This window comes from Anoplopoma fimbria, chromosome 6, assembly GCF_027596085.1.
Source record: "Anoplopoma fimbria isolate UVic2021 breed Golden Eagle Sablefish chromosome 6, Afim_UVic_2022, whole genome shotgun sequence".
Taxonomy (NCBI): domain Eukaryota; kingdom Metazoa; phylum Chordata; class Actinopteri; order Perciformes; family Anoplopomatidae; genus Anoplopoma; species Anoplopoma fimbria.
Genome location: NC_072454.1, coordinates 8,042,520 through 8,053,627, shown reverse-complemented (window position 1 = coordinate 8,053,627; position 11,108 = coordinate 8,042,520). Strand labels below are relative to the sequence as shown.

Genomic DNA, 11,108 nt, shown 5'->3' with positions numbered 1-11,108 from the left:
GTACAAGGACCACTCAGTTATTTAGCTGCGTATCAGATGGTATAATGTCCATGGATGCATCACACTTTAATTCACTGTACTCTACACTTTGCATCCTGCACTGGCATCGTTTGAGAAAACATCTAATAGAAGCTCTCGATACTTTCATCATTGTTCTGAACTTTATAATACTTTATTCTTTAAAAGTGCTCACACAGAGATTTTCCCTGAATGTTGGTAGAAAGAGTGCAGCCACAGATGATACATATTAGCAGGAGCCACAGTGCTTCAGTGTTCCTAATCTCTAAATCTGTTTTAGTTCTTCTTAACCAAACTCAGTTTATCTTGCTATTTTAAACAAAAGACCCCCCCACGAATGTGTGTCTGTGGTTTTAGTGACGTACAAGCCTGTCTCTGATCTTGAAGCTGATCATGCCCAGCAGCAGGAGAGCAGGGAGGAAGGAGTAGAGGAGGACAAAGTCTTGTGTGAATCTGGACAGAGCGCCAGGATAACCCTCATCAATGATCTGACTGCCTTGAGTGATCATACAGGCTCCAGGCAAAGGTTTGGAAACATCTGCAACAACACAAAACACCAGAGGGAAACTGTTAAAGGTTTAAAGGACGGCTTCAGTTCCCTGTCCCCTGTGAGTGTCCTTCAATCTGTCTTGCAACGTGTCCTTGAACACTGAACTCATTCATTACGTACAGCTCTTGTGACAGCATTGATAGAAGAAAAGATTAAATACGCTATCTGTGAATTACATTTCCTTAATTGTAAATGTGATTCAGGACTACACTTCCTTTCAGGGGCAAAGCATACTCCCAGTGATGTCAAGTAATAACACTTTTACAACAAAAAATCACAGACAAAAAAATGTGCTCACATGTTTTTTAAAGTACCACTCAAGCTGGTATACAATTGTTTGTGAGCTGTGAATTTAACATGTTAAGAATTAAATTAGTATATATTATGGGTCCCTTTTCATTAATAGGTAGAAGCAGAGGATGGTCCCATCATGGTAAAAACAACTTACTGCATGTGAAGTCGAGTCCGTGGAACTCGGTGACGATGAGCAGCTCACAGCTGTACTTCTGGAAGGTCAGGTAGCTGAGCCACTGGAAGACCATCGGCATCTGCTGGGTGCTCCTGATGAGCGGAAGAGGAAGGTGGGTTACCAGTAGCATAATATCTCATCACATAATCGATAACCAATCACACCAAGCTTGGGTTAAATTTACTTAAACGTACTAATTAAATTGCAAACCTATTGGGTGTCTCACCTGAGGAAGCCAGATCCCACTAGGATCCCCGCAATATTGAGCAGAGCCACTCCAGTGTTGACCATGTTGGGGTCTTGGACCACCCCTAATAGCACCACAGTCAACAACTCACCTGAGGAAAAACAATAAATAGATACACTAGTACATGCAACTTAAAGCCATTAACAGTGGAAACACTTATATAGTATATCCCTGTCAGTGTTGACAGCAAACTGGTAATGAAGACAGACGTTTTTAGAGTTATAGGATATGGAACATGGAGGTAAGCAGACAAGCATATCCCTATAATCCTTTGCTTTGAGGAAATAGAACATGACTGTAAATATGTTCTTGAGAGCTTGGCCATGTAAGTAATCTTGTCTCACCTATAATATGTGGCACCAGGACTACCGCAGAGTAACACAGGAAGCGCAAGGTGTCAGGGTGCATCCCCACCGTCCTGAGAGGATCAGGGGCAAAAAATATATATAAGTTAGTGCTTGTGAGAGGGTACATTTAAAACTCTTTAATGTTCTGCTCAACTGCTTGGTAGAGCAGATTTTGAGTCACTATATCTTATTACAAAATGTGTTGAACTTAATTTAATCTGATTGATTCATTTCTACCAATCGATTTAGGTATGTTAGGCAAAAATATCAACTAGGTATTGCTCTAATAAAACACTCCTGACCTCATGAGGACTCTATTAGGTCAATTTCCTAAAAACACGTTTTACCAAACGGTTTAAATGTCATTTTACGGTAATGCTAGTGAGGCTAAATCTAATACAATTAAATTCATATTTTTTTACAAAATTAAAATACCTTCTTATCTTTGATTATTGTAAATTTATTCTATTATAAAAATGCTGAAATAATACTTTTTTATAGTATAATACCAATCTGTAATAAATTGTCATTTAGTGATAAAAGTAGTGATGCCAAGATAATACTTTTTAAAATTGTTATGAAATAAAAAGACATTTGAACATTCACTGTTGTTGATATAATTTTTTTAATGTTATTCCATTATATATTTGAAGAAAACATTTCTGAGATGTTTTCAAAGTACTGTAAATATGTAAATATCTCGAATAAAATGCTTATAATAATAATAATAATTCTAATTCCATGGTAGTAAATTGATATATGTTGCTATGCTAACATAATCCTGGTATTATAACAGCATATTATTTGTAATATAGATTTTTTTCTTTCTGTTTTGCAAATGATAGATTGGTCCAAGGCCATACACACTTTTTTGGCTATTAAACCAAAAAAATCCTCAAGACGCCTCAATACATTTTTTGTTATTGCACTGTGTCATAAAAGAGCAAGTCTGATTTCTTCAAAAAGTTTTTAAGCATTTTAATTGACTTTTTCAAAAAAAAAAAAAATAATTGTAAAGCTAATTTGATACTTTTACCATGAAGCAATGTCTCAACAGTTTAGTAGCAGCCTAGCAAAAAACCTGCTGGGCTGTTAACAAGGTGAACGTATAGAATATGATATCTATAAATCCTTGAGGGAGACTGAATGTGCAGCTTGCATCCCCCAAAGAAAATCACATGCTGTATGAAGCCCCATGGCAAACAAATACCCACTACCCACCAGTAAAGGAAGGAGGTGAAGATGAAAACACTCAGGATGCTGAAGGGCAGGATGTGGAAGATGTAGGCTAAGAACATTTGCCATTTACTGTACAGACCATCCTGACTCTCCTGATCACTGATGGCTCGCAACGCAGGGACTGTTGACAAAAGCAGAGCGAGCGAGACAGAGAGAGAGAGAGAGAAGATAATGTAATGAGCAGAACAGAGGAGAAACATTTCATACTGTAAACCTGTGAAGCTATTAAATAACCTAAATAAATAAATATGTTATACGTTTTATCAAGACTTGCTAATTAAAATCCATCACACTTTTTTCATTGTCACATTCGGGATTAGCATTTGATCCTTAAAACACTCAACTTTAGTAGAAAATTTATACAAAAAATACATGCTACATTATCCCATGAAGACCAAAGGTCTTGATCTTGGCTGAGTAAAACTGAAAGCTGTCCGTTTGCCATCAGTCCATGTTCCAGATTCACAGATGTTCTTAGCTTTATACAGAGGCACTCATTCAACCTGTTCCTATCTGTCTTTATCTATCAGATTCAAGGTCAGTATGCCATTCCCGATCACTGCCTCTGGGTGCTTGTGGAGTGCTTTTAATCACCTTTAAACTCTAGTTTGACTTCAGCTCAGCCCAGTGTTTTATCACATCTCTTATCCTCAGTATCTGTGACAGCCAGAGCCCTAAAGCTAAGATTTTACACTCAGCTGACAGCTGAAGAAGACAGAGAAGAGATACTCCCCATAAAACCAATATCCTTCACTGGTTAATGTTTATATCATCTTTTAACATACACTCAATGTATGACATTTATGTTAAGGTAGATTCTATTGAAGCTGTATTACCTGTTGCCAACACTGTTCAAGATTCATTAAGCCCTCTTAAACCACAATTTAACTTGTTCTCACAGAGATATAAAAAAAAAAGTGTCTCCAAGCCGCATAAATATTAAGTAACAATCCACAAACAAAACATATCACAAGATCAAATTAAATAAATACATTTCACAAAACCAATCATCATACAGGTCCTAACATTGGCCCTGACCTGCAGTTGTATATACTGTAAATGTGTGAACGTTTATCTGTATTTGAAGTTACCTTAAGTCACAGCAGCTGCTATAAATACTAACCATGAACTTGTATAACACAGACAGACACACACACATCTAGAGACAGATAATATAGATAGTATGGGTGTAGGTCTAAAAGGCACTTGGGTTCATTGATCTCTAAATGGAGTAAAGGTCATTCTGCCTCTGTAGGTAAACTGCAAAAGCAAACTGCAACTACTTGGTGATGAGAACAAACTGCAGTTTTTATCTATAATACTAGGACTAAACTAACAACTCATCACTTAATCTTTTTCTCTGACCTAAGAGAGACACTGAAAGTACATAAAGTCTCTTTAAGCACTTTCAGCAAAATCCAAGCTAGTCTTTACACATTTCTGCTGAAGGGAACAAAAATACTGCAGGCAGCAGACCCCTTTCACCCACTGAACAAGAGATAAGCGAGCTCACACAGCTGAGATAAAGACGTTTTCAAACACGCTGATTAACTTTCATTCAGGTGATAGACCATAAACACTTCATCCACTTCGGAATTTTCTTAAAGTCATCTTATCCATCTCATCTAGATATTTTTTTCAGTGATGTAATCAGACACTTGCAGTTAAATGGCCTTGGATATTCCGGTTATTATTTCCAAGCAGAAGAAGAGAGCTGAGACATGTCATAATAGTTCAGCAGAGAACTGCTTCATAGAAATTAGTTTAGTTTAGTTTTTAAATAAGGATCCCTTTGTAAGAACTTTAAATACTTAAAAAAAAACACTAAAAACTACTAAACTAAAAAGTAAAATGTGTTTTATCCCCTCTTTGTACAGATGTATGGTGTGGAACTCACAGAGAGCCACAGCATTCAGCATGCCGGTGTAGGGCGAAGCACCGATGCTCTGATAGATGATGCCGATGCGGTCCTGCACAGCACCCTTGCTGACCTCAAGGTCTAAATGCATCACGAAGAAGGCCACAAAGAGACCGTAGATCAGGTTCTGAGACAAACGCATCAGAACACCCATCCTGTCTCGGGACAGGTTTCTTGCCGTCCGCCTGCACACAGAAGCACAAATGCAGAAAAGATAACCAAATGCCATTGTATGTACAAGAAGGGTATGAGATGGATGGATCTACTCAATAATTTTAATCATATCATTTCTGTAGTAGGCAGTTATGAAATATTCCCTTTATAGATGATGTCTACAAAAGGGGGGCTGACCTGAGCAGAACTTCAAGTTTGGTCGCTCCACTGGGTGACTCTTTGCTCTTAAAGGGGATGGCTGGCTTGTCCGACCGCTGCAGGCTCTGCTCCACTTTTCCCAGCATGCTCTGGTAGATGTCAGACCTCTGATAGGACGACGTGATCTCATGCATGCGACTGAAGGTGGCTGCCTCCCTCTCACTGCTGCGTGTGTCCACCGAGGTGAAGTCAACTGTATGACATCACAGTAATTAGAATATTTTAATGTTCAATACACACTTTATTCTTTTATAAACTGTATATTGTCAAGATGTGCATATTCTTTATTTGTTATAGCTGTGCATATTTCATTTACAGTACAGGATCATAGCATGCTGTACCATAGATGTCAAAAGGGTTGCAGTACTCTGGACACTCGTATCCACATTGGCTGAAGAAGTCCACCATCTCCTCTGGCTGACCACAGAACACCAGCTCCCCCCGACTCATTATAGCTATCCTGCTAAACACCTGGGAGACACACACACACACACACACACACACACACACACACACACACACACACACACACACACACACACAAACACACACACACACACACACACACACAGGAACACACACAAACAAATAGTTCAGCATGCCTTTCAACTTATCTACAACACATGATCTACTGCCTCGGTAGAAAATAGTGAGTTTTTCCATATTTAAAGGATAGATTTAGAAAAATCACATGCCCACATATACATTGCAATTGTTTCCACTGTCCATCGTGACAGAGAGAAAATGTCTTCCTGATGTACAGTACCAGTCAAAAGTTTGGACACACCTTCTCATTCAACTACTTTGAAGAATCTAAAATATAAAACATATTCTGGTTTGTTGAGCATTTGTTTGTTTACCACATAATTCCATATGTGTTCCTTCATAGTTTGGATGTCTTCAATATTAATCTACAATGTAGAAAGAAATAAAAATAAAGAAAAACCATTGAATGAGAAGGTGTGTCCAAACTTTTGACTGGTACTGTATTCTAATCTAGGAGATGGAGGACAAAATCCCCAACCTTCTCTCTGAGTGAAAATTACTTCTAAAGTTCAGCAAAAGTTAATATGAGGCTTCAGACTGATTTAGACAAAGAGTTTCTATCCCTCCTCTGCAGCTCAGCAAGGAAACTTCTGTAGAAAACAAAGAGAGGAAATTACATACTTATAAGGTTGTAACTTTTAAAGATAACCTCTCGATTTGACAGAAGGAGGACAGTGGATTATGTCCCCCATGACTTCTATTAAAATCACATTATTATGGGATCTCTTCATGTCCAGTACGGAGAGGAGAATTAAATCAAACAGAAACTGTTTTGATGTACATATGGCCTTATGGGTATTGTTTTAAGACAGACTTGATATACTGTGAATGTGTCGTTTAGAGGACGTTTTCTGTCTATAAGTCACCCTTTCCTCTTTTCTTAAGTTTATCTGGAAACTCACCCTGAAGAGCTCAGAGCGCGGTTGGTGGATGGTTACTATGACGATGCGGTTCCTCCTGGCCAGCTCCGCCAGCAGCACCACAATCTGATTTGCGGTCATGCTGTCCAGGCCAGTGGTCGGCTCATCCAATAGGATCACCCCTGCAATGACATCACCGCAGTGACGCAGGAACAAATGAAAGGCAGGACAATAACTTTTTTTTCTTCCTTTAAGTTGGCAACTTTTAAATGTACTTTTTATTGAGTGGCACATTGCAGGACTCTCAACGGGGCCAACTTCACTTGTGAAGATAAGTGAGTCCTTTTTTTTGTGTTAATTACTCTAATTAGGACAATTAAAAGATTGCCTCTTTGCATTATGAAAGCAGAGTGGAATTAGCAGATGCTTTAATTGTGAGATTAATTCATTTCCTGGTTGATTGGAGAGGCAGCGAATGGGAACTCCTCATTACTCTGTGTGTGACTCTGTGTGTGTGTGTGTGTGTGTGTGTGTGTGTGTGTGTGTGTGTGTGTGTGTGTGTGTGTGTGTGTGTGTGTGTGTGTGTGTGTGTGTGTGTGTGTGTGTGTGTTTTTCTATGGCCAGTCTAATCCTGAATGAGGACTGAGACCTTTCAATCTCCCTGGAGGAATGTAGACCTGATAAACTACACCTGGGATGAGCACACACACACACACACACACACACACACACACACACACACACACACACACACACACACACACACACACACACACACACACACACACACACACAGAGGTGGGTCTCTGCTCATTCCCTTCGTGGTGTGATAACCCAGTCTTTCATTATGCTTCTCCATCTCCCCCTCTGTCCCTTTCTCTGTCCTTTCCTCAGTCCTCTCTTACTCAGATCCCTTTGTTTCTCACTGTGGACTTCAAAAACTCTTGTGGGAGAGACAGGTTTTGTAGTGAACTTTCTTCTGTTATCTGGATAGCTCAGTTCGGCCTCAAGTCCTGTTGCTTCCAACCGTATATGTATGAAATATCATGTGTTATACACATCACTTACTAAAAATAGTGAGCAAAACTTTCTGATATTGTGTCACAGCCCCTTTTGGATAATCCTCGTCCCATGTGTTTTAAAGCTTTAAAAAATCACCTCTTATGTATCAGTTTATCTACTCCACATCTCCTCATTTGAGTTCTAAGCTTTAGGGATTTAAGAGATAATGGCTTTTACCTTGATTCACCTTAAATCAGCAGCAATAAAAACCCTTTGACTCATATAAAAATCATATTTCCCAGCTGCAGAGGCACTCACTTGGGTCCTGAAGAAGCTGGCTGGCGATGGAGACCCTCCTCCTCTCGCCCCCAGAGATCCCTGGGAAAACACGACCTCCAATAACACTGTGGGCCACGTGACTCAGACTCAGCTCAGCCATCACCGACGACACCTGCACAGGAGTCAGAGGTCAAGGGTCAGGTGACAAGACAATTAATACTAATGAACTATGTTCCTGATAGTTCTAGTTAGTGGAACTATTGTCTGTGTATTACTCCACTTTAAAACATTTAGAGTAAAGGACAGGACCAGGAGGTTTACATTTGTATCCGATCCAAACATGATAAGGAAATAATGAAATAACTGAAATAGGAGGAAGTTATACATTTCTATTTTTAAGTTTAAATAGCATCAACATAGGCCAGTTGCACAATTTTGAACATGCAAGTTGTTATCGTATAAGGTGTGATGTTAAGATCTTTATTATAGGACTAAAATTGTAAACACACCAGCTGTGTGAGTGTTGGTGCTGATGACCAGCTAAAGAAAAGAACACATTGGTACCATACAGACACTAGTATACTTAAAAGTGTGCATTAGACACAGGAGTTACATAATATAACCAACCCATTTGACCTTTGAAGATCAAATTTATATTCTCAGTTATCCTGATGTTGGACATAACATTCTTTGAAATAACCGTGACGTTTTGGGATGGTAAAGATATTTTCTCTAGCCGGGAGAAATGCTTCAGCTAAAGAAATCAGATTGAGTTTTCAGAGCAGAAGAGCACCCAAAAAAAGTCACCTTCTTCTTTATAGCTTTGGCCGAGTGTTTCCTCAGGGCCAGCTGAGCTGTGTAGGTCAGAGTCTCCTCCACTGTCAGATAACTCAGCAAGTTATCACTCTGTATAAGAAAGAGACAAAGAGAGCGAAAACAAATTTAAGAAATGGCAAGAAACAAGTAAGAGATGCAGTGAGGCAGACAATATTTACTTAGGATATATTGAGAATATATTGAAAAATAGCTTCCTTACCAGAGAGACTATAGGTTAATGCAGAGAAAAGGTTAAGACAATGCTTAAAAGTAATAAATCTCTACCAAGAAGCATATATCTGTGTTATCTCCTCCATATTCCTCTTGTCTGTTCGTCAGTATTCAAACTACAGTATATATTGAATCTTAATGTTGTCTCTGGCATGAACTTTGAGGTAAACTTCCATTCTTCACACTATTAGCAATAGAAAAGTGCAGATTTCAGAGTATTCATCTACAGTATCTTTGCTGCACACCGAGTGTACATCCATATAGGACACATACAGCAGTACTCTGAATATCTATATGTTCATATACGCCGACTGGTACACACCTCTGCCCCAGACATATGCACGCACACACACGCATACACACATTTTATGCCTTGAACCTGCTGTCTGCCTCAATTAACACATGGCGCCTCCCAATCCCACTTCTCCTCAGTCTCTCATCTGAATGACTTTAATATCAGGAGCTCATATCACCTCCTCATCTACAGCTTAGCAGGGGAAGTTAATGACGAGGCTTAGAGAGCAGAGGAGGGTTGCTATCAGCTAGGAGAGGGAGATGATTTGAAAGGAAGCAAGGCCAGTTTTAAGCCAGTCTTTTTAATTCAAGCTTTGGATACACTTGAGCACCTCTCATTGAGAGATTAAGTGTGTGAGGAGGCCAGCGAGGGCCTTTAGTTAATTTCATCCAGAGGCCAGGGCAACCTTTTCAGGAGTTTCTGCAAAATGGTGCGTGTTCATGGAGTTTGTGGTTTGGTATTAATGGTGGTTAACCAGAGGCAACTTAAATACACACAAACTGTCTGCATGCAGCTGCCCACATGTGATGAGAACTAGGGCAAAGTATAATTTGCATATGATTAGGTACTAACTACTTTCAGCCTCTTTATTTGCATTTCAGCAGTTTTATGCTGCTGTATGGAAAATGCATTTTACAAACAACTGGTTCCAGTCACATTCTTCAAACAAATGAAGTGTTTTATTGTGTTTCTTTCTTGTTGGGATGTGCTGAAGGCCCAGTTTGAAACATCAAGGAAAATGTATTTTCTTGAGGTCACAAATAACTGATCGTCTGTGTTTATCCAGTATGTACTTTATGTGTGTGTGTTACCTGCAGGACATAGGAGAAGCAGTCCTGATACTCTTCTCTCTTCAGTCTCATGCCGTTAACGAAGACCTCACCCGACAGTGTGCCACAGTTTCCGATCCTCCCTGAGATGGCATCCAACAATGTGGTCTTTCCTGAGCCTTTACAAGGAAAGATGCGCACACACACATGGATACATATGACACACAGTAAAAGATTGGCAATAGAAGGATTCTCCATACACATAAACCCGTTTGGTGGAGAGGGATATTTCCCCATTCTCACAGTGTAGTCTTAACAAGTTATTTTGACCTTTTCAAATAAAAGGGGCTGTTGCTTTGCCTTTATTTACCCTTGTATTCAATATGTTAGAGTGTCTTAATCACTAAATCTATCAGGAAACTCTATTAAAAATGTATCTTATTGTATTGTCCTAAATACTTTGTTGTGTTTAAACACTTTGCTCTTTGGACTGAGCTAAGAGCGAACCTGAATTGCCCAGTATGCCCATAATCTGCCCGCTGTCCACGTGGAAGGAGACATCATTGAGGATCTGACGAGTCCGTCGCTTCTTGTTAGAGGGTAAGTCCCACCACGGACCCACACGCTCACTAGAACAAAGACACAGACACACACACACACACACACACACACACACACACACACACACACACACACACACACACACACACACACACACACACACACACACACAGGCACGATCATCATTTAATTTCAAAGTATATGTGTTTATCACCAATCAGTGTTTTATTTGACACTACATAAACAAAATGTTAAAAGTTCCCATGCATTACATTTATTCTTCTGCAACATAAATGTGTAGATAATATGACCCAAACCTGCCTGTATATGAGCATAATAATATAATATAATATAATGTCTAATTGCTTCTCAGTGTGTTGTTGTCTCTCAGTCATCCTCTTGTTCACTCTTTACCTGACTGTGTAGGAGACCTTCCTGGCACTGAGACAACAGGAGGGCTCTGATCGCTCCTCTCCAGCGTCCCCCCGTTCATCCTTCTTCACCTCCGACACAAACTTGAAAGACTCTTCAATTTTGCTCCCGTTCTCTGGCTCCACCGTCTGCATTGAATAAACTTTGTTCATGTCT

The 11,108-nt window shown here is 39.5% G+C and overlaps 1 protein-coding gene across 1 annotated transcript; it reads right to left on the bottom strand.

Annotated features, from left to right (window-relative positions):
* Positions 1-363: 363 nt before the first annotated feature.
* abcg5 (ATP-binding cassette, sub-family G (WHITE), member 5) lies at positions 364-11,104 on the bottom strand. Its single transcript, XM_054599774.1, has 14 exons — positions 10,935-11,104; positions 10,467-10,588; positions 10,002-10,138; positions 8,655-8,753; positions 7,887-8,019; positions 6,609-6,748; positions 5,502-5,631; positions 5,140-5,353; positions 4,768-4,973; positions 2,853-2,991; positions 1,629-1,702; positions 1,264-1,375; positions 1,017-1,129; positions 364-556 (listed from the first exon to the last, which is right to left on the bottom strand). Exons 1-14 carry the CDS (start codon positions 11,102-11,104, stop codon positions 372-374), a joined length of 1,974 nt encoding a protein of 657 aa, XP_054455749.1. The 3' UTR covers positions 364-371.
* Between the last annotated feature and the right edge of the window lie 4 nt (positions 11,105-11,108).